The 24,643-nt window shown below is 41.3% G+C and overlaps 1 protein-coding gene across 1 annotated transcript; it reads left to right on the top strand.

Annotated features, from left to right (window-relative positions):
- Positions 1–782: 782 nt before the first annotated feature.
- On the top strand, positions 783–23,396 carry MMRN2 (multimerin 2; the record flags this gene model as incomplete). The annotated part of the gene is made up of 7 exons (XM_080621730.1): positions 783–1,066; positions 13,362–13,484; positions 16,044–16,150; positions 17,564–17,632; positions 18,877–19,050; positions 20,077–21,987; positions 23,008–23,396. 7 exons carry the CDS (start codon positions 783–785, stop codon positions 23,394–23,396), a joined length of 3,057 nt encoding a protein of 1,018 aa, XP_080477856.1.
- Between the last annotated feature and the right edge of the window lie 1,247 nt (positions 23,397–24,643).

The following is a 24,643-nucleotide window of genomic DNA, read 5'->3' as shown; positions in this document are numbered from 1 at the left end:
ACAGAAAAATTGGGAGTGAGATGCAGAGATGACAGCCCAAACAGAAATTCTTGAAAATGCTCGGTGACCCTGACCTCCCTGAAGACCCTTTTCATGAAAATGTTCCACTTTGATGGGAAGAGACTATGATTCACGGGGCCGCTTTGCAAACACCACACAAAAATCAATGTCTGTGAGTACTTTTTAACTGTGCATTTACTGTGAACCCCTTAATGCCCATAGTCTGCTGTACATACTGTGAATACTCTGCTGCTAAAGCCAGGGTATTTCAGCCTCTAAAGTGTAATAAAAAACAGACAGTGCAGACAGTGGCGCAAGGAGGTTTGTGACAGTTTCTGGCACCACAACACGAGTCTGTTACACCACTCAATATTTTCTATCCTTTCTTTCCTTTCCTTTAAGCTAACATCCTTTTCCTGTGCCTGAGGGAGAAGGCAGTTGATAAAAGCTGAGTTCCTGTTCACAGATAAGTTTAGAAGGCAGCCAAGCTCAGAAGTTCCTTGAATAAACCATATTCCTACCACCTCTTTTTCCCCCCTCTGTCAGAGACGCTTGAGCCCCACACAGGAACCAGACTCACATTGTTCAATAGCCACGGACATTTCCACAGTAGCTGGGAGGGTCAAAAGCTTTTTCCGCCCTTTGTTACTATATTTTTTTTTCCCTTCCTTCTTCCAGCTTTCCAGTTAAAGAATATTGCTGGGGCATTCCTGAATTAATCCCGGCTCAGCTTCAGAGGAGAGAACAAGAGACAGGTGTAACCAGTTGGGAAAAATCCCACCATGCTAGTGAAGCTTCTGATCATCTGTAATACAATAGGATTGGCAAAGCTGGTCAAGCACTCAGACCATCATGGGTATCATGATGGTTCAGTGCACAGCTCACAGCCACAAGTTCATGAGACCTCTGCATACCCCCAGAGGACTCCTCTGCCACACGAGGAAGAAGGTTACTGGGAGGCAGAAGGGCTCAGGGAGAATACTCAAGATTACTCTTCAAGTGTGATCTCCTCACATCAGGAAGAGAGAGAGGACTTTGAAGCTGTGAGCCCACAGTCCCGAAATGGGTGAGTACCCGATATGTGTCTGTCTTCCACATAATAAATAATAGTGCAATCCTATCTAATACTGTATATATGCTGTTGGTAAAGGACCATTTTCAATAGAAGTTTCTAATTAAAACATATTAGATTTTAGGGATCAATCTAACTCAAATAGGAGGGGTGTAAATATTTTAACTGAAACCGAAAGCTGAACTGCCTGAGAAGATGATATCACAAATAGGACCAGCTTTTTGTTTAGTCCAAAACAACAGCAGAACAGGGTTAGGGGTCTGGACACACCTGGCCGATGCGAAGCCTTCCATTTCTGTCGTAGCACCATAAAACAAACTGCTACTTCTGGCAAAGTAAAACTAGAAGTAATTGATTTACTGACTTTTCCTCATCACAAATTAATGATGATTATTTTTGCTGATCACAGCAATCTCTGCCCATCAGTGGAACATGCTTGGCTGCAGACTTGGGCCTTGGTAATGGAGAGGAAAAGAGAATGGCAGGATGTTAGCAAAATAAAAATAGTGAAGGGTAAATATAACAAAGTAAGGAATAATAAATAAGCATGAAAATTACTAGAAATCCAACCTCACCCCCTCAAATGTTTTCGTGATAGGGAAATGCTTCCCAGGGTAATGTATGGCCAAAAAAGTAGCCATCCTGAGTGGAAAAGGCATCTACTTCACTAGCGAGATTTCCAAACACTCAGATTTTTTTAAGTTTTATAGGGCATGTAAGTAGGTCTCTAAATGTTTAAAACAGATGAAAACCAAGCAGGACAGTGAATGAATCTTTTATAGCCCTATTTGGGAGAGCTGAAAGAGCAGCACAGTGAGTACTGCTACCAGGTACTTTAGCATGCCCTGGTATTTTCCCCTTTAAATGCTCTTGACAAGAAGCAAACAGGGAGATGTAAAGAGACTGTAAAACCTTGCTCATGTCATGCTTCCCTTTCATGCAAACCAAAGTATACAATCTTGTTTTTAATCTCATCTACATGTAAAATTGAGGCCTCCCTCCTGCATATAGCATGGTGAGCATGTTAAAACCCTGATGTCCTTCATACTACATCTTCCCATGAATCTGTACCGCCCACCATTAACCTTAAGTCATTTTCTAAAGCCTGTGAGTGTTGACTTCCAGCTTCCTGATGGGTAGTGTTCGATAATGACATGCACTGTTAATTCACCAACTCTTGGTTAATGCATTTCAGAAACTGTCAGAGGAATGAAAACAAAGCCTAAAGGGTACTCTGGACTTCCATGTTACACTGCAAGGTGGTAATCATTTGACTGCTGGTTGAAATGGTGAAAGCATTCTGAAAACTATAAGTACTATGAAAATTCAATAGTGTAAAAAGGTGCACGTATAGGTCAGCAAGATGCTGCAAGAGATTGTCCTAATAGGGATATCTTGCTTTGCTACGTAAACTTGTTCAGCACCAGCTTGTTTAATCTAGCTCAGCACCAGCTATTACTCATCCTAATTTCCTCACAAGAAATACTTCCTCCTTTTATGGAAATAGTTTCATAATGAGTCAAAGTGTAATGTTCTCCCCAATTATAAAGCTATGGTGATGACCACAGGCAGTCAAAATCTTGCCTGGCAGTAGCTTAAATAATAAATCATAAATTAATAAAAAGAGACAGCACAGCTCCCCTTGTAACTGCACTCCAAATTCTAAAAGGCATTGCAATTGGTTGAAGCAAGCTACTTTCAGAGCCTGAAGTCCTCAAGTGCATGTGAGGTGCTCATGGCTGGAGCACTCTGCTAAGCATAGACAAGGTTGTTGTGAATCTGGTGTTTCCTCCTTCCACAAGTGTGACACATGCCCTGGAAAAAACATCAGTGAACTGGGCTTATATCTCTAAAAGAGGAGAGCAAGAAGAAAAGCATCAGGAGTTAATCAGGAATTAGGAGCTAGAAGGAGATAAAGACATGCCATAAAAAAGCCTGAAGTGGTGGCAAACTATTTTCTGCAAAAGCTGACCCACTTCTAGTTTGTCTTTCAAATGAGAATATACTTTATTTTCAGAACTAGGAAAAAAGAAACCCAGCCCCCAAACAAAGTTAATGGTAACTTCCTCTCTGAGACAAAATTTAGACATTCATGTTTTTCTAACAAAAATTATGCAGGATGTGGTTTCTTTCAACCTCTTGCTATTTCCCCTATGCATTAGGAATAATTGTTACAAAATATTCTTAGATTTTTTTTTACATTTAGAGTATTATTTTTCTTACAGCAGTTATTTGAATAATTGAGGACATTGTGAATAATATGTCCAAGGTACTTAGAATCCTCTGGTTTCTGTTTCAACATGTAAGGTGAAATGACTCATTAGATCCCAGTGAAGTGCTTGGATATGTTACTTTACTAATGAATTCATCTCAGAATAACAAGATTATTCTAATAAGAGTTTTAAAATAAGAAAACCAGTAAGATCACTGGCCTTTGGGTGACTTTTTAAAAAGAAAAAAAGAAGCGTGGATAATAATTCTTTTGTTTCAACTATTCTTTAGAGGAAGAACTACGTAACAGTTTAGTATCTCAGCTGCTGCTTGTATCTGAGCTAACAGGAGCTCTGCACATTCCGAATGCACAAGTGTTTATTTACAAAATCAAAACCATCAAAAGAGGTCAATTTTTCCAAAGGAAATAATTTTTATTTTCTTTGCTGTCAAGCAGCTGTGCCTCATATGAGCTGATCAGTTTGACTTTAGATGTTTTATTCTGTGACTGAGATAAATGGATCCATGTGTACCCAAACTTCCAAAAGAATTAAAAAGGGAAACGAAAGCATAAGCATATGAAGAGATCTGTACTGCGAAATTGCTGGACTATATTAGCATTGGAAGATGAAGAGTAAGAACAGTAACAATTGGTTCTGGGCTTCATAAATACTCAATGCATAGTACCCAAAATAGATAATAAATACATTTTTAGTCTTCATTTCCCATACAAAACAGATGCCTAATGCAGAACATCATAGGAACGTTCTGTTGTTATTGGTGCCTTTCCTGTGTGTTGATACAGGCAGCTAAAATGAGGCTTGAAATGCTGCCTGGGACATGACCAGATATATGTGGAAGTTCTAAAAGTGACCCAGTAAATATGAAATCGGAGTTTGCACTAGGTCATCATCTACTCCAGTTCTTACCACTAGGGGTAACAGATTCAACTGCTGTCTGATTAAGTCATATTGAAAGGAGTAATAAATATGCCAAGGAGATATTACACCATTATTGCTATGTTGACTGATGCTACGTGGATGACACACCTAATAGCATCATCCTAAATTGACAATCCACCTTTCAGATTTTTTTTTTCCTTACAGCTGCTTCCATGAAATACTTGGTAATGACACATGCATGAGCAAGGCATGGTGCTGAGCAGATGCTGAAGGAGGAATACATGTAAGCATACAGCTGCTGTGTGCTGTTGCTTAGGCTGTGTAATTCAGACATGGGTAGATAGAACCAGACAGCTCCATGCATCTGTATGGGGGCCAAGATCATGGCGATCCAGCCTTTGAAAGGAAAGGTTCCTTGGCCCTGGGAATAACATGTCATCTTCTCTGTACCCCTCCTATGAACTCCCCTCTGTTGATCAGAGATCCACAGAAAGACCTCTACTATAATTACACTCAGAAGGACCCATTTCCTCTCCCTACCAACAGATTATTTCTTAAATCAAGTGATGCATTGAAACACCATTAGTGGAGCACTGTAGCCCAAGGCTCGTACCATTTCTCAGCACTGAGCAGAGTTTAATCTAATCCATGTGCCTGCAACACCATGAGCAGGCAGGCTGACAAATCAGATTGCATGCACTCAGTGCTCGTATTTCATACAAAAAAAAAAAAAAAAAAAGGGTAAATGAAGAATCTAAAAGGTGCGATCCCATCACATGCTAACTCTGATAGCAAAGCCCAAGGCTGCCCATACCCTCCGTTGGTGTGACCTGGCTGCCAAGTAACGCTGTAAACCAGATCACTTGAGCATTCCAGGTTAAAAATAATCTTAGCAAAAAGCAGTGGTTATTTTTAACTTCCCCCCTCAGTAACCACACTGACAGAGCTGGTCCCAAACAGATGGCTCAGCCAGCAAGGGAGAAACGGACTGTGCTGATGAAATGGGAAGGAGCAGAAACAAGCAACTAAGGCTCGTTTCCCCATCTATAACAAAGTTTCACAGAACTTCTCTGTCTTTTGAAAAGCGTAATCATTGCTGAGTAACTCCCGTTTTGGATTTGCCCTCCAGTTGGGTAGGTGGTTTAGTTTTCCTTCTTTCTCTTTAATCCAAAGACGCACACTCAGCCTGTCATGCGTGGGGATTTTTCTTACAATTACGATGTGTCTGTAAAAAAAACAACAACAACAACAAAAAACCCCACAAAAACCAAACCCTCCCCAAATCCCACCACTTGAACTGTAAATAGGAAAGGCAGAAATCTCCAGCATAAGTAAGCCCTTAATTGCATTAACATCTTTTAAGGCTTGGACATAGGATTCTGGACGCCACCTTTGATTAGAGGAAGATCTTCCTATGTCAGCCAGGTGTGCTGTTATCTCACTGAAACACACCTCTTCCTCTCATTTGGAACTGATACAGCCACAAAGCAGCAGGTCTCTTTTTGTGATTACTCAGGGTGTCAAAATACAGAACAACTAACCTCTGAAGTGTAGACAAGCAGAGAAAACCCAAATCAGTCTTTATTCTAAGGAAGTCAGAACAATGTTCAGTCTTAATACCTTAATTTTTTCCTACTTTTACAGGAAAACATCCATTGATTTAATTAATGCCAGTTTCACACTGACTCATCTAATTCTTCAAAACTAGATAGGGACTTTCTTAGGAAACTTATGGGACATTGAAGTCTCCCAAAAGGGCGTAGAACATATGCTTAAAATAAAACAGGTTTGGATGAAATGCAGCTAAATGTGATCTTCAGCCCCTGACATCCTGCAAACTAGTGGCCACTCAGTGATCAACAATAGCTTTTGCAGTACCAAGTACATTAACAGAAGCAATGGTTTCCAATCAAAGTTAGACACTTAGCTGCTTTCAGGACTTTAGGAAATTCACTGATATTGACTCTTGTTGAGCTGCACAGCTGCAGGTAGAATGGTTCTCTATTAGCATGTTACAGTTTCATTGAAAGGAATTATATAACCCTCTGGGCCCAAAGGATTATTTTACAGCTCATTAGTGCAAGCTGCAGCAATTAATTCTTTCCCCATATAGCAAGGGATCTAGTTTCAGCATAGCCACAGAACTACCATCAGCATTATTAGCATGTGGATCCAATGCCTTCCTACTTGTGTGAGTCAATACCCCTTGAATAAGTGATCTGTGACTAAGCCTGAGTAAAACTACATTCATGCCCAAAATACAATCAGGGCAAACCTTGGTGCACATTGTCTGCGACCTGAGTGCATGCTGGTGGGGAAGCTTGTCTGCCCATGCCGTTTTTGACCTGCTGGCATCAGCACAGTGGCCACTGGCTGTGATTCCTGCTCGAAGACAAGGTCCAACAAAGGAGTGAGCGCACTACACCGGGGATGAACTTAAGTCTGCAGGAAGCAAAAGATTAAATCAAAGCATAAGCTGCCTTCTGAAAGGTCTATAGAGCTTCTGTTGTGGGGAGGAATATATAAATGAGGTAACGGCTGTGGATGATTTGTGAAGAGGAAAAACCTCTTGCATTTATTTCTCTGCAGTAGCTGGTACAACAGTTGGATTTGGCCCAGGTCCCAGCCAAGACTGCTTTCTCTTGAGCTCCTGCTCCCAGTCAGGATTCAGGTTCAGGACTGGGTTTTTGGAAAGGTTTGCTTCACTAAGTTTTTAGGTCATTTTGCAGGATAAGTCCCAGCTGGTAACAGACTAACTGGCACTATTGTTGGAATAGAAGTGGCACTGAACCAGCATTACTCAAGGATCTGGAAGACTTAAAGCACAAATCCACATTTGAAACTACCACTGGAACTCTTTTCAGCCCAGCTTGTCAAGGTAAACTGCAAATCAATCAGTCTGCTTAAACCCCTGTGAAAAGCAGGGTGGTTTGGGGGATGAGTCACAGGAAGATCCCAAACCCTGCCTGAGCAGAAGCTCTACTCATCCTTAAGAGAAAGAAAAAAAATATGAGAAATACAAGAGTTTCTGCTGTTTAATTGCAATACAGGGCTGCTGGCTGCTTAGCAGGAGCTGGAGAATTCACTCACTGACCACCAGCAATCACTCATCGTCTGCTAATTAAAAACCCAACGGCACACTGTGTTCCCTGAGAGAGCCAGCACCTTCTTTAACAGCTGAACACCTCCTGCATTCCACAATGAATAAAAAGATACTACTGTTTTAAAACTGACACGCACAATCCTAGTTTAGGTTAATTTATATGCAGTATTTTACCTGTTTCACTGAAGATGCTTTTTCTTGTCAATGAGAATTTTGTATGGTGGGAAAAACAGAACATAGATTATTCCACAGTTAAAGCCTCATTCTTTTTTTTCTGCTTCAATTGGTATAAATCAGGAGTCATTCTGTACAAATCAATGGAAAATCACATTTAAATTAGTAGAACACAGTCCTCTACTGTCATCTCGTAGCATGTTTAAGCAGCAATAATTGCTTTTCCGGTGCCTTTTGTACTGCATGGAAAAGTGCTACGGGCCTGAAAAATTTTGCATGGTCAGTGGTGCATATGCACAGGAATGGCTGGACAGGACTTTTCAAAATCATAGAAACTGGTTTCTTTGAGAATAGAAACATGAGGAAACTGATGTGAAGGACAACTCAGTTGCACTAGTACAGCCAAAGGAATAACAAAGCTTATGGAAAAACAATGTCTTGAAGGTTTTATTCAGGCAAGAATTCCACTGACCTAGGAAGTGTCTAATATTATGCACTGCAGTGTCAATCACGAGAACATGTAACTAATTAAAATAAAGTATATAAGCACCTAAGCTGAGCTGGGGGGCATTACTCACACTCACTCTCATGCTGCAACTGTTAGTGCAGCAGTGTATGTAAAAAACAAAAATGCTATCTCATATTCATCCGAGCAGAGCGATAATGACTGCAGACCAACCATCTTGCTGTACCTCCTGGTTCTGTGGGTTTATTTTATTTGCTATAAGGTGGCCTGGCTAAATCCTAGAATCAGACATAGAACTGTCTGCATTTTGTTACGTTTTAGTAAAAGCGTGAGTATTATCCAAAATAAGGGGAAAAAAAATCATTTTATGATGAGTTTTTAGTTTAAAAATCTTAAAGGGTCAAACAAAAGGAGCTTGAGCTAACCTAAATTTGCTGAATCTTATTTAAATACAGAATGCTTTGTCATCAGATGTGTTTTAACCTCAGATAGAAGAATACATTTGCCTTAAAATACGGCAGAAGTGGATAGATGCATGTGAGGACTCTATTGAAAAAGTTGATTAGAATATAGCCTTGGAAAAACTCCACGTAGGCTAGCAAAGAAAATTATTCAGATAGTTTTTTCATTTGCCTGGAATGTAAAACAGGAAAAGCAACTGAACAAACAAACATCTGTAGCCCTGAATTTGCTAGGGTTCCCTCAAGTGTTGCTCTAGCTTGCAGTATTGTGATAAACTTCACCATTCACCAGACTGGAAAGAAAGCCCTTTTGCTCTCCTCACACGAGCAACTTCTTTCTACTCCTCTCTCTCCTTGGCAGCAGAAGCTTGAATCCGAAGGAAACTGTATTAGAGAATAAAAGCAGAGTGTGTTAAGTTTGTTATATATTCAGTGAATGAAACGACATAATTACAAAGAGGGGGAAAAGAACACAGAAGCAGAACACAAAGCTGCTGTGTTCCAGAAACCAGCTGAATTAAGAAAGTGCTATTTGTGAAAGAGCAGCTCTTTGAAACTTCATAGCCTGGTTCAGAGCACACTGATGCCTGCAGAAGAGCTCCTGCTCACCTCACTGAACTTTACATCAAGCCTTTCTCAGTTTTTACAGTGTTTCACTTAACATTAAAGAAGGATGCATTTTCCCTCGAGGTTCATACAGTTAAGGAATATTTTTAGTTACAGATAGCAAAGTTTCCTTAAAGGAAACAACTGACAACATGTGCAAAAAATACTGCAATAAAAGTTTCATCTTTGGGCACATGTATCTATATTGCAGCTCATTACAGATGGGAAAGATAGGCCTTATTTACTTAATTGATGAAAGAATAAATCTTTGTAAGTGTCATGGAACTCAAACTCCCTACAGGTTTCTGTGGTTAAAACCAAAGCATGAGATTATATAGCACTTCAGCTCCACAAATAAGCTTTTAAGATCAAGTGAGAGAGAAATAGTGAGCAAAATGGAGATAAAGAAATGCAACTACTGTTAAAGGAAGATTTTATTGAGTGTCCATCAAATTCCCCTTTTTTCATGCTATTCATTCTGCATAATGTTAATAACTGTCCAAAGTAGCCAGCAAGTTGAGGTCAACCATTGATTCAAGTTTTGAAATAACCCCTTTCTTACAAGCGGGAAGCCCACCAGATATCTCCAACACATTAGCAGGTTTTGAAAAGGAATTCTCGTATTTTCCATTAAGTGTGTGTGCACATTCACGTGTGCAATACAGCGAAAGTACTCACTGTCACATGATGCCATATTCCTGCTCACACACGTGTTGATGCATGTAAACATTTTGTTTAGATTTGTATAGCTTGCATGACTCAAAGGACTTGTTTGGGAGCTCTGGACGGTGGGAAAAACAAATCAGTCCAGATAATGATTCATGGGGTGTGGACTGTTTCCATTAGGAAAGAACAAAACACTAAAGCCAAAGAATCCTATTTTAAAAGAAGGTTTCCACACTGAATGCAGTCTCCTGCCTGGATCTGGCAGGCATCCCAGGGGCAGACCCAAGATACTGCAACTAGTGACAATGCCAGCGACCTCCAGCAGCAGCACCCTTTATTTCCCCAGAAAGCAGAGATGATTTGAGGGGGAAAAGCCACTTCCAGCTATGGCTTGCTCAGCACATGAGAGGGGACAGCCCAAATACAAGCACAAATCAGGCCTCTGATTCAGAGTTATTCATCTTACACCAACCACTGAAAAGTGATGCAGCCTTATAAAGTCTGGTGGACTTGTGCACACCTCAGAGGCAGAGATCAGCCAGAGTATGTGTGTTGGTCTGCTGGCTGTAATTGACTCTACCCAGTGATGCAAGCAGAGTGTTTGACCCTTGAAGAGTAATGATTTAATAAACAATTGAGTGTTTGACTTCTGGTTCAGCCCCATAGGAAACAAGACTCCCATTGATACAGATACAGAGATGGCAGAGTTATTGAATGCTTTCTTTGTCTCAGTCTACTCTGCCGGAGGCAGTCCTGAAGAGCCCTGTACTCCTGAGACCTCAGATGAAGTCAGGTCACTGGAGCAGTTTGCCTTAGTTGATGAGGAATGGGTTAGAGACCAGTTGAGCAATCTGGACATCCATAAATCCATGGGTCCAGATGGGATGCGCCCGCGGGTGCTGAGGGAACTGGCGGAAGTCATTGCTAGACCACTCTCCATCATCTTTACCAAGTCTTGGGAAACGGGAGAGGTGCCTGAGGACTGGAGGAAAGCAAATGTCACTCCAGTCTTCAAAAAGGGCAAGAAGGAGGACCCGGGTAACTATAGACCGGTCAGCCTCACCTCCATCCCTGGGAAAGTGATGGAGCACCTTATCCTTGATGTCATCTTAAGGCATGTCAAGGATAAGAGGGTTATGAGGGGCAGCCAACATGACTTTACCAAGGGGAAGTCATGCTTGACCAACCTCATAGCCTTTTATGAGGAAATAACATGATGGATGGATGATGGCAGAGCGGTGGATGTGGTCTACCTTGACTTCAGCAAAGCATTTGACACAGTCTCCCACAGCATCCTCATAGCTAAATTGAGGAAGTGTGGCCTGGATGATCAGGTGGTGAGGTGGACCGCGAACTGGCTGAAGGACAGAAGCCAGAGAGTTGTAGTCTATGGGGCGGAGTCTAGTTGGAGGCCTGTATCTAGTGGAGTGCCTCAAGGGTCAGTATTGGGACCAGTATTATTTAATATATTCATCAGTGATTTAGATGAGGGAATTGAGTGTACTGTCAGCAAGTTTGCTGATGACACTAAGCTGGGAGGAGTGGCTGACACGCCAGAAGGCTGTAATGCCATCCAGCGGGACCTGGACAGGCTGGAGAGTTGGGCAGGGAGAAACTTGATGAAATATAACAAGGGAAAGTGTAGAGTCCTGCATCTGGGCAGGAACAACCCCAGGTTCCAATATAGGTTGGGGAACGACCTGTTAGAGAGTAGTGTAGGGGAGAGGGACCTGGGGGTCCTAGTGGACGGCAGGATGACCATGAGCCAACACTGTGCCCTTGTGGCCAAGAAGGCCAATGGCATCCTGGGGTGTATTAGAAGGGGGGTGGTCAGTAGGTCGAGAGAGGTCCTCCTTCCCCTCTACTCTGCCCTGGTGAGACCGCATCTGGAATATTGTGTCCAGTTCTGGGCCCCTCAGTTCAAGAAGGACAGGGACCTGCTGGAGAGAGTCCAGCGCAGGGCAACTAAGATGATTAAGGGAGTGGAGCATCTCCCTTATGAGGAAAGGCTGAGGGAGCTGGGTCTCTATAGTTTGGAGAAGAGGAGACTGCGGGGTGACCTTATTAGTGTATATAAATATATGAAGGGGGAGTGTCACGAGGATGGAGCCAGGCTCTTCTCAGTGGCAAACAATGATAGGACAAGGGGTAATGGGTACAAACTGGAACACAAGAGGTTCCACTTAAACTTGAGAAGAAACTTCTTCTCAGTGAGGGTGACAGAACACTGGAACAGGCTGCCCAGGGGGTTGTGGAGTCTCCTTCTCTGGAGACATTCAAAACCCGCCTGGACACATTCCTATGTAACCTTATCTAGGTGTTCCTGCTGTGGCAGGGGGATTGGACTAGATGATCTTTTGAGGTCCCTTCCAATCTCTAACATACTGTGATACTGTGTGATACTGTGATTGATAACACGCACAAAAATTCCCCCAGACACTTGCAAGGGCCTTAAAACTACAGCTCATCAAAAAAAGCTGTAGTCCTGGCTTAAAATCACAACAAAGGCCGCAGCAGCCTGCTTTCCTGTTCAGCTTTCCCACCACCACAGCTTTTGCCAGATTCCTGTCCCTGCTTCTCAGAGGTGAAGAGTTTTGCTTGTGTGAGTGTTCGCTGAAATCGCGATCACATTCTGCTTAAAAAACGGGGGAGCAAAACAGGCTGTCTATGGCCCCACTAGCCCAGGCTGTCTGCCCTTTCCTCCTGATGTTTCCAGCTTCCTTGCAGCTTCTTCCCCTTCTTCTGGCCACCCGGCTGCTGGGACTGCAGCTTCTGCTTTTGTGTGGGACTCAGTTCCCCATTGTTTCTGCAACTCTCCGAGGGGCAAAATTTTCCATATATGCTGATTATCAGAGATCTGGTTCCTGTATTCCCATTTAAAAATATACTGCCTGAAGTTCAGCTGTTCCCATTATAGTTATTACTCCTCACTTCCTATAACTGCTGACTCTGGATTTTAACCATCAAACTTCAACCAACAGTACACATTTACATGTATTTTAAACTCTTGAAAAGGAAGAGGCTCCCCTACACTCTGGGATTAATAGATACCTATGTAATTCTGACTTGGAAAATTTACCAGAATGGTAAAACTCACTTGTCCTGGTTAGAAGCATAAAGCCAAACCCCAAGAAAACATCCTTCATTTTTCCAACATAATTTTCCTGCAGGTGATGGGAGAAATTATTTCAAAGCTAGTCTAATTAATAAAAATCCAATCAATTACTATATTACCTTGAAGAATTCAGATTTAGGAAGACATTGATTATTAATGAAGTTTATGTTGGATTAAGTTTCAGAAGCAGTCTGCCTCAACCTGATGAGTCAGTCATTAGGCATCTGAAATGGCAACACGCAGAGAAAGGCAATTTGACATTTAAAGTGACATTAACCTGCAGGTTATCACGGGTTGGAAATTTCTCTTGCTAAATGAAAGGCCTGGAAATGGAACTAATGCATCAAAGTTCAAACAATCAACCTTTCTTAACAAACTCAGATAAAAATCCCAAGTGAAAACAAACGAGCTGGGAGTGGAGGGAGAAGCTAGCAAGCATTTTCCACTTTCTAATCATCCAGCTGAAAAAAATAATAATAAAACAAATAGAAGGCCTTTCTGCATCTCATTCCTCCTTGGCACTGTTACAAGAAGCGACTTAAAAAGATCTACTTCACACTCCCTTCCCATGTCTTTTTTCACTAGGAACTGGTGTTCCTTCATGCAGTCCCGGCTGGTAACATACATAGAAGCCTGCATGAAGGAGAAGTACATTGTCAATTCCCAACAGCCCTGTCCAGACGGAGCACCAGACTGCCAGAAGATCATGTAAGTATCCTAAATAAAACCACTGAAGAAAAATAGAATTTTCTCTTAAGTATCTAAATAATATTTTCAAAAGTATTAAATGACACATTTTAAAAAGAATTAAATCATCAACTCAGTTTAATACCAAACTGACATAGGGTATGATTTATGCACCTAAGGTGATCAGGCATTCAAGCAACCAGGGAGAGCAACTGTCTTTCCAAGCCATCAAGTACAGGACTAAAAGGTGATTAACTGATTTTTTTCAAATCTTCCCACATGTTTATTCAGAAAAAACCAAAGACCATAGCTTTTTCATGATTTTCAGGTCATATTCATAGAATCATAGAATATTTAGGGTTGGAAAGGACCTAAAGATCATCTAGTTCCAACCCCCCTGCCATGGGCAGGGACACCTCACACTAAACCATGTCACTCAAGGCCTCATCCAACCTGGCCTTGAACACCGCCAGGGATGGAGCATTCACAACCTCCCTGGGCAACCCATTCCAGTGCCTCACCACCCTCTCAGTAAAGAATTTCTTCCTTAGATCCAATCTAAACTTCCCCTGTTTAAGTTTGAACCCATTACCCCTTGTCCTGTCACTACAGTCCCTGATGAAGAGTCCATCCCCAGCATCCTTGTAGGCCCCCCTCAGATACTGGAAGGCTGCTATGAGGTCTCCACGCAGCCTTCTCTTCTCCAGGCTGAACAGCCCCAACTTTCTCAGCCTGTCTCCATACGGGAGGTGCTCCAGTCCCCTGATCATCCTCATGGCCCTCCTCTGGACTTGTTCCAACAGTTCCATGTCCTTTTTATGTTGAGGACACCAGAACTGCATACAATACTCCAAGTGAGGTCTCACGAGAGCAGAGTAGAGGGGCAGGATCACCTCCTTCAACCTGCTGGTCACACTCCTTTTGATGCAGCCCAGGATACAGTTGGCTTTCTGGGCTGCGAGCGCACACTGAAGCTGGCTCATGTTCATTTTCTCATTGACCAACACTCCCAAGTCCTTCTCTGCAGGGCTGCTCTGAATCTCTTCTCTGCCCAGCCTGTAGCCGTGCCTGGGATTGCTCCGACCCAGGTGTAGGATCGTGCACTTGGTGTCATCGGCAAACTTGCTGAGGGCGCACTCAATCCCACTGTCCATGTCACCGACAAAGATGTTGAACAAGACCGGTCCCAACACCGATCCCTGAGGGACACCACTCGTTACCGGTCTCCAGCCAGACACTGAGCCATTGACCACAACTCTTTGCGTGCAGCCATCCAGCCAGTTCTTTATCCACCAAGTGGTCCACCCATCAAATTGATGTCTCTCCAATTTAGAGACAAGGATGTCGTGTGGGACAGTGTTGAACGCTTTGCACAAGTCCAGGTAGATGACATCAACTGCTCTACCCCTGTCCATCAGTTTCATAGCCCCATCATAGAAGGCCACCAAATTGGTCAGGCAGGATTTCCCCTTAGTGAAGCCATGTTGGCTGTCACCAACCACCTTGTTATTTTCATGTGCCTTAGCATGCCTTCCAGGAGAATCTGCTCCAAGATTTTGCCAGGCACAGAGGTGAGACTGACTGGTCTGTAGTTCCCTGGGTCATCCATTTTCCCCTTCTTGAAAATGGGGGTTATATTTCCCTTTTTCCAGTCATCGGGACTACACACACAAACACCTTAAAAAGTCTCTGCCTGTGGCCATCAGTGAGACCATTTACATGACAGGAGGTAAAGATGTATGATTGTCCAAGTATTTACTCTTCTCTCAGCAGGACTGGCTGCCCAAAGAGTACTGGTGAAGGCCAATAGTGTACCATAAGGCATCAGAACTGGCACATTTTTAAAGCTGGGAGAAACTGACTTCCAACAGACTTCTGAAATGAAAGAATATTTAATACTCACTTTCATGCATTTGTAGTTACTTGATTGCAAAAATGCTTTTGTTATTTAATACAATTCATTTCTCTTTCTCTGAATGAAAAAAGAAAGTTTCATGACTATTTCTAGTTGAGTTTATAACAAATCTATCTTCCTCGGGACTAGTGACATTTTGGAATATCTGTTCAAAAAGAAAACTTTCTCTACAACTCAACAGAACATTACAGAAGTTCAAGCTCAGTCCAAATTTGATTGCAAAGAACTATCACAATAAATGTTAGGGTTGCTTTTCTGATAGCTACGTAATTTTGCCATCTGTGACATTTTTCAGACTTGTGACAGATCAGTGCCAACATGTTTGGAAAAAAATGTCTGCCGAAGAACAATAAAGCCTGAGGCAGACCACTGGAGCCCTGTTCACTGAATAGCAATTACATCATGTGTGCAAGTAAGAATGTGCACACACTGCCTGTTGTAATCCTGAAAAACAATCTTATGTAGGGGAAAAAAGTTGCTGTGGACTGCCCCAATGTTTTCCTAAGCAGCAGTGATAAAGTTTATGTCAAATTTCTTAACTCTGTTCCACATTAGTCATCTAGGACACACTTGGCAGCAGGCTGCTGCTACAGTCAGTGAATTTACCGTGAGTGATGCCAGCTGAAAATGACTTGCAATCTAATGCCCAGACCCTTAATCCCCAGGTACAGGACAGCTCTGAAGCCAGTCTATCGAGTGAAACAGAAGGTTTTGAAGTCTTTGCAGTGGAAATGCTGCCCTGGATTTATTGGCAAGGAGTGTGAACAGCATGGTAAGGAAAGCTAGAGAACACGTGTGAGAAGCAATGACTAAATGTGAGTCACAGTGGCAAGAAATGTTAACTATTTTTTTTTTTTTTGGTTTTTGGGGTATTGTTGAGATCAATGCCTTATTTTCTTTGGGCTGCTCTGCCCCAAATCACTGATACATTGAAACAAGTAGTTGTAATCAACTGCAATTAGAAGCTAATAGCTTTAGCAATTTACTCTTCTCTTAGTAACACCTTTGTAATCTTTACACAAAGAGAGAAGTATTCATTTGGGGGGGGGGGTGGGCAAGGGTGCCTGTCAGATCTAGTCCATCTAGGAATGCCTAATTCCAGGTAGAAACTGGTGACATCAGAAAGCAACTCTAGGATGTGAAATACCCCCACGGTCAGTTTACAGGATGAAGTCATCTGGCTGGGGAAACCACAGTGCATCCAAGTTCAAACAAGGTAGGCAGCGTTCACTCTCCAGCCTGCCTTGCTGCCTTCTCTCTGCTTACCCTGGCTGCACAGATACCAGCTCCTAGGATGGGGAGCAGCTCTACAACACAAGAACAGAGTCCAGGCCGTTATTTCCATGGAAGCTCTAGCAATAGCTTTTTACATAATAAATTACTACAACTGTTTGCACTGTTGAATAATGATGTATGCAGCTGCTAAGTAAAAGAGAAGCGAGACAGTTTGGTTTAGAAAATTGAGTGCTTCATGGCATTGGCAGAATTTAGCAAATGATACTCCAAAAATGGAAAGAGAATTTAAAGGGATTGTTGCCTTAATTGCTGGAGGGAATTACTTTCAGTAAGAAAAAAGGCAAACATCTGTGTGAAAGTTTTCACACAATCTATGTCTAACTCACCTGCAGACTCCACAGATAAAATGGGAAGGCCTGCTTTTATCTCTATAGGTTTAGCTTTCCTTCACAGACAGCTTTTATTTGTACAGACCCCAGCCTGACCTCCATTTATGATGCTGCAAAAATATTACACAACACAATGCTTCCCGTTTAGTCTCTCCTTTGTTACACTCACTGAACAAAACCAGCTGCTCCATCTTTATCTCCTCATTTGTTCAGCATCACTCACTGTACCTGGTGCCACCAGAATGTTCAGGTAACTGGAAAAGCAAAGTACCTATTTGCCATAGACTTCTTAAGAGCAACAACTTGGTATGAGTTTAAGAAAACCCCAGATCTACTCTACTGCATCGTATTACCATTTATGCAATATTCTATGCCAGAGTTGTACTGCAAGCAAGGTAAACTCCCCAGACAAGATGTTCTTTCCTTAAGAAACCTGCAACGCAAATGCCTATCTCCACATTAGTTACACTACACATGAAATTGCCCTGCATTGCCTTGTTAAACTGTAGTAGTTTCTGCATCTAAAATATTTTCACAGGTTTATTCCATCTCAATTGCAGATCCTAATTTTATTCTGGTGCCTGGAAATCAAACTGAAGAACGACAAGAAGAGGAGTTCCCAAACCACAGTATGTGCTTCAAGTTATTTTGCTTGCCATCTTTTTTACCTCTTAGTCACTGATCAGGAAAAGAGATGTTATTTTTTAGCTGCAATTTTAACATGATAAACTACGAACAGTATCTCTAATGAAAGCATTATTTGGGAAAGCTTTGACACAACTACATTTTTGGGCATAAATAAGGGCTTCTGCTGTAACACTACACGGATGCTCTTGAAAAAGCATCCGGAAGTTTCAACATTGTATGCTAGCTGGTCATTAGTGATTATACCTAGTGAGAATGTCAGCTGGTATAGAGCGTGAAACCTTCCAATGGCATGGATGTTTAACCCCTTGCTCTGTGAAATGGGTTCACAGGAAAGCACGCCATGCTCAGAAGTCTAACAGGTCAACAATCTATTCAAAATGCTACTTCAGAGAGCTTTGAGATTATTATTATAAGGTACCGTCAATTCATATGTCAGGCATTGAAACACTCCTACCAATCTAAGTATCCAAGAAGGACCTCTCCTTCTGGCTGTGAAATGGTGTGGTTTGCAGTGCTATTAAGTATCTTCTAGCAAATTATCTTTAGGGTAGCATTGCAGCTCTGAAAAAGTCTTCTGTACATTACACTCTCAGCACTGCGTGAATAAGCAGTTGCTTTACACAGGTTTATAAAACATTAAAGGTCAAAGGTAACCATGGTGGGTAAGCTGCCCCAGATTGGCACAGCTGGAATATACCATTTTCTGCAACTCTCAGTGTACACTTTGAAATCTAAATTAGCAGTTATTTACTTGAAATAACATCAGTACAGGGCCCCTCAGTAAGAGTCAGCTATGACACTTACACCCTATGCTTCTGATTCCTCAGTGGAACACCTCAATTACTCTCTCATTCTCTCCTTTTATCCTGGGTTGTTAAACTTTGCTATCCTTTCAACAGCTTGAAAGGAGTTATTACTCCACACATTTTTATGGCATGGGGAGATTTTTAATGAAGAGCATTTTACTGCCATCATGGCTAGTGTGGTTTAAGTTCTCCCACTGATATTTAGATAAATTAGGTTTTCACAACTGTTGGGGAAAAAAAAAGTTTTACAAGAACGTCATGAGTTAAAGTGCTATAAATCAACAACTCCCTAAAGGTCAGTGTAAACTTTCAGAGCAGAAAGTATACAGGTGTTCTCAAAGGTCTTGTAGGAATACCTGTCCTGTCACCTGGTCGCTGCACTTGGTTGCATGACTTTGTTTTTTTAATCTTGTGATTAGTGCCAACATCAGTGGATTCAAGAGAAATGTTGGAAGTCATTCAAAATCATGAGGCTTTACTGGATGATCTTCAAAGTGATATTCATCAAGCAGTCAGCAACTTAGGTGATTTACAGAGAATATTTGAAAACAACGGTACAAGCATGGTGTTAGAAGTGAACCAGAGCAATTCAGGTGAGAGGTCTGATGCAGCCTGCCAGTAGGCCCTATAAAACCACACAGACTGGAAAGAAAACTTGAAAACCAAAGTACCCTGATATTCCTTGGTCTGCTGGTTGCTTCTAAAAAGAGGGGGGAAAAAAAAGAAAGGGTGCAATCCCCACACGAATGAATGAAAAAAATTCGATAATGAAATGGGAAATGAGATGAAAGGCAGATTCCTTCGCACTTCCCTGGATTTCAGTATACACCTTAACCCCAGAATAAAGACATTGCTTATACTTTAAACCAGTTAGCTTACTATTCTGCTTCTGTGGCTTCTTTTATGGAGATGCAGAGTTTAGAGTTGGGTTTTGTTCCGTTTTCGTATTCATGCTGTGAGGAATATCAGACTGGTGTATGTAAAAAAAATGTAACATTCAACCCTTCGCTGGACCATTGTTCCCGCTGTATACCGGAGCGGGGAAAAAAGAACCAATTTGACCTACGAATATGAGCCACTGGCTCGCAGAAACATTTTCTAGTGATGCAGACTATTGTCATCAGCCAATTTCAAGGCACTCAAGTTTGAACATTAAAGTCAGAAATCCAGCTTTACTGTAATTCACACCTAGTACGGATGCTTCACAGAGTTTTCAAGTTACTTAGTCCTGACCTGAAATATTCAGCTGTTAAGATGCTGGATAACTTTGTGAAGCAGTGCCTTGTAGAAAGCATCAGAAAAAGAACAACATTAAGAGACAGTCAAAGAAGCAAGAGACTACCACTTATAAAACAGCTTGTCCAGGGGTTTGAAACGCAGTATTTTTATGACTTAAATGGGGCAGTCAATATGTATCTAAGGTATTGTCTGCAGACTCCATGTCTTCACAGTAACCTTGATTTAGAATTAGGCTATTTTTGCAATTATCAAAATTTGGTCAGCAAGACGGCAGTTACTATTGAAAAATACACACCTGAGTTACCTTGGTCAGATTAAGATGTGTTCCAAAAGCAGAATGTAAATTTAGGTGGTGTTTTTTTTCTAACCTGTGTTAACAGATCCACAGGAAAGGCTTCTGCAGCAAGTCTTGTTTCCCCATGTGGAGAATTTCCTAAGGAAACATTTTAACCCAATGTGGGCAAGCTTCAACAGAAGCTTACAGAACCTCTCAAACATGGTAAGAAACCTGTCCCATGATGTTGAAGCCAACAAGAAAAGCATAGAAAGATTCCAAGAGAGCACTGTGCCCAAGAAGGAATTCCAGGACCTGGGAACTAAGTTTGAATCAAAAGTCCAAGAAAACCTAGTGAAAGTTGATCAGGTGAAAAGAGATATAGAGAGCCATTTGCAAAGGCAGCAGGCTAGTATTCACCATAATCTCACCATGATCAAGGCAGATACGGACACAAAGCTCAAGAAGTTTCACAAGATACAGCAGTCCCATTTCTTAGCTTTAAACAACAGCATGGAAAGCATGAAACAAGAGCAAAGCAATCTTGAAAATAAATTTGAGACTTTGAAAAAAAATTTAACAGAACTCTCCTCACATCATGGTCCCAAAGATGAAAATACCCAGTTAAGCATCAGACAAATAAATGAGATTCTGACAGGGCATGCAAAGCAGCTTAAAGAACTTTACATGGAGTCAGATGTGGCTTTTCAGAATATTGCAGTTTTAGAGAGGTGGTTTAAGGAGTTAAAAAAAAATATCTCGAAGTATAGGCCAGAAGATGTTATAATAACTTTAACGGAGAAATCAGTTATTATGGAAGAAAACAAAGCAGCCATGGAAACACAGATATCAGAGCTCAACTATACTCTCTCAAATCTTCGTGAAAACTATTCAGATCTGTTGAGGTACATGGAGGAATGTAACTGCCAAAGAGTATCTTCCGACACTGATATACTGGAGGAAGATTTAAATAATATCACTTATTCCGTTGAAGGCACCCAATCAAACTTGAAGGATATGAAGCACTTAGAGTCCGTGTTCAGGGATCTCTTGAGGAATGAAATTGAGGAGTTCTCCTCAGCTTTTCCATCTATCTACCAGTCCCTTAATCTTCGTCAAGAAGAAAACAGACAGCTCCAGTCACAAGTTACAGCTGTTTCGGAAGACATAGGCTTCTTAAAGAAAAAAGATGCAGAAATTCATCGGCACATCAAGTATCTCAACAGTTCTTTTGGCTCCCTTTTGGAAGATGCCATGAGGCACGAAGCAGCACTGGAGGCTTTACTGGGGGAAGAATTTATGGAAGTCTTGTTTGAAGAAGATCCTAGTATCCTAATATCGTCAGTATTTCAGCTGCAAGAATCTCTCAGACATATCTCAGGTAAACTCCAAGAACAAAATGTAACTTTAGAATCACTCATAAAGAGATTTCACCATTTGGAGAGAGGTCAACAAAATAATCATGATGGCCATACATCTTCTAAGCATCCCAAAGAAGAAACACAAACATCCTCTACTCTAGATGAAGTTAGTAGTCATCACAGCATCCTAGAACATATGGAACCTAACTATGAGGCTGCCAAAGATGACTCCTTGGATAGCTCAGCTTATAATGATATCATGACTCTGAAGAATGATATCAAACATCTGAGCCTGGCAATCAAGAGGCATGAATCCATAAGCAACATGAATCTCTGCTACAATCATACAATAGCTAATGTAATTGAGCCACTCAACATTTCTGTGGAAATTCTCGCAGCAGATTTAGCAACCATCAAGCAGAAGCTGGAGGAACATCTGCTGATTTTTAAAAAGCTATTTGGAAGTGATGAAGAATTAGTTGCCTCAAATATAAGTCTGGATGTTACAAAGATTCAGTCAATGCTGACCAGAAGAGTGAGAAAGCAACAGAAAGGTCAAGACAAGCAAAGAGACAAGAAAAAGCCTGAGAAACCCAGAGAAAATGCACAAATGATAACTGGAAGAAATACAGTGCAGACAGAACTTTTGGGAAAAGGTGGGCTCTTTTCTTTTACCTCCTCATGTGCAGAGGTCTAGCTGTTTTCTGGGCCTTGCTGCAGGCTCCACACACACAGCGTATTAGTTGTAAGGCCTGACAGATATCCTGTGGGATGCTGGAGGGAGAAATTCTGACATTATTTACATCCTCCCCTCCATCAAAATAAGCCACTTGAGTGAGAACCAAGCTGATACACTGCTGCACTTTGAGGTCAATAAAATCACACCCATTATAGCTGCTGGGAAACTGGTCTTGAACTGATTCAACTTTAGATGTTCATTCAGAACAAAGTTTGTTTGTAGATGCTTATGTTAATGTAGTAGCAGTTTTCTCTTTTGAAGCTGGTGGGAAGTGCTAGGCTTCCTAGCCTTGCTTCTTCTTTCTGTTATTTGAGTCTGGAAGAAGTGTACTCAAAACACTAAAACTTTCCTAATAAGGACAATTACAGTAGACGAACAGCTATAACTCGCATAAGTGGAACAGGGAGGACTGACTAGACAGCACACTCTCTTACGCTTAAGCTTTGGAGAAAAGTTTTCAGCTTATACTTCTGGTCAGTTCCCTTTCCCTGTAAACATGTAGCCATCAGCACCTGGTAATTACAACCACCAATCTTAGCACTGGCTTTTACGATTGTAGCCCTTGTTATTGGACATAAACCGTAGAGCAAGTACCAGCCCCTTTAGGCATCTGTGCTTCAAACCTGTAGCTGAGACTGAATAAGCAGAGAAGGTATTTCCAACACACTCTTTTAGGACAGCAAAAAAAGAAAAAGTGCTTCCCCCCTCCCCTCTACCCTGGATGGTCTCAGCCCTACACTTCTCCAAGACTAGTGGTTCAGGTATTTCCAGGGAACCATTTGAGCTAATCCCAGGCACATAGCCACTTCAAGCATTTAGCTCTGCAAAGCAGCATACAGAGATCAGGCTTGATAGGGCTTCAACTTATCTCCCACCACTGATGCTCCCAGGGAGAGGAGTGTTCACTGCTAAAATCCTGTTCCTCTTTCTTTTACAGACTCATTGGTGGCATTCCACGTGGGATTCTCAGAAGGAAAGGATAAAGAAAAAATTCTGAGGTTTAATGAAACTTACCTCAATTATGGAAACAGCTATTTCCCTGAACATGGCTACTTTAAAGCTCCACATAAAGGTGTCTACCTGTTTGTCATCTCTGTGGAGTTTAGTTCAGGATCAGCATTAGGACAACTTTCCTTTAGCAGTGGGTACAAAAGACCCCTCTCAAGTAACCAGAGGAAAACACCAAACGGGAACACCATGACTACTTTTGCTATGGCAGAAATGGAGAAGGGGGAGAAAGTATGCTTTGAATTGCTGCAGGGCTCTGTAGTGAAACGGAGTCCACCGGGGACAACAATGGGTGGTTTCCTAATATTTAAAACTTGAATAGTGACATTTTGTTTTATTGATATCTTTCCATAGATGCAATGGATCAATTCACTATTGCTTCATCTGTGATGTATTCAATCCTACCGCATGTGTTTAAACATAGCATTACCTTAGATTTGTCTTCATGCTTCTTTTCTGGAAGTGTTTGGCTTTTGATTAGTTGCTTATGAGCAGCAACGGGATTTTCTTTCAAGTGATAAGCTAATGGTTTGAACTCCAAATATATCAGCACAAACATACCCAAACCCTTCCACTGTGAGAATTTCATCTAAGTAGAAAAAATGTTTTGCGGGATTTTCTTCACTTAAAACACAAACAGTTTCTCCTTTCCCCTGGCAAAAGAGTATCCTCGCATGGCAAACAGCATGGCAAGGACATGACTCACCACTGGCAAGGACAAGATTTTTAGGAAGGACTGTGTGTATCAACTCTCATATTTAGTGAACAGTAGCTTAAAGCCAAGAAGCCAGGACAATTTTACTTTTTAGTGCTCTGGGGACCACAGGCAGTCATGAATTGTCTTGGAAACTTCTGCTACTTACTTCAATTTGATGTTTCAATTCGATGTTCTGTGCACAAGAACACTAAGAGAGGTCCAGCAAACCCAGTAAGATGCACCCTATGCTAGCATTTGTAAACAAGAATCTTAGAGATGCCACAGTCTTTTTGCTTCTGGCCTGTGCTGTATTTCAAATACACCGTGAAAATGTAATAGTAATGTAACAGTGTTAAGATTAATTACATCTACATGTAGACATTAGGAAAATGACAACAATATTAAAAAAATATTGTTGAAAATGCAACTTGTTTCTAAAGATGATCCTGGAGAAACAGAATTAATTTAGCCCAGAATTCAGCATACAGTAAACAGTTTAAACCCAAGCAAACAAGCAAATAAAAGTAGCAGTAAAAAGGCAAGCTCATTGGTCTGCTGTCATTGTTGAATATAAATTAAATTTCTATTTAGAATAAACCAAATAGCCAAATTTCTGAACTGTGGAATTCTTTGAATTTCCAAAGTCTCAAGATTACCATGTCTGGTCACGTGCTAAACTTTTCTTCTGACAAATAAAATACCCAAAAGGCTTTCATTTTAAAGAAGTTCAATTATTGTGGTATTTTTCCCTGCCTATCCTAATGCCTTACAAAACAATACTAAAACAACTAATTTTGCCAAAATGAAGTGCATTTAGAAATTCTTGATATTGCTGATGAAAGAGATAAATTCTTCTTATATTTTACAC

The sequence above is a fragment of the Psittacula echo genome (genome assembly GCF_963264785.1).
Source record: "Psittacula echo genome assembly, chromosome: 6".
Lineage (NCBI taxonomy): Eukaryota > Metazoa > Chordata > Aves > Psittaciformes > Psittacidae > Psittacula > Psittacula echo.
Note: the sequence above shows the minus strand (reverse complement) of the source record. Positions and strands in the feature narration are given on the sequence as shown.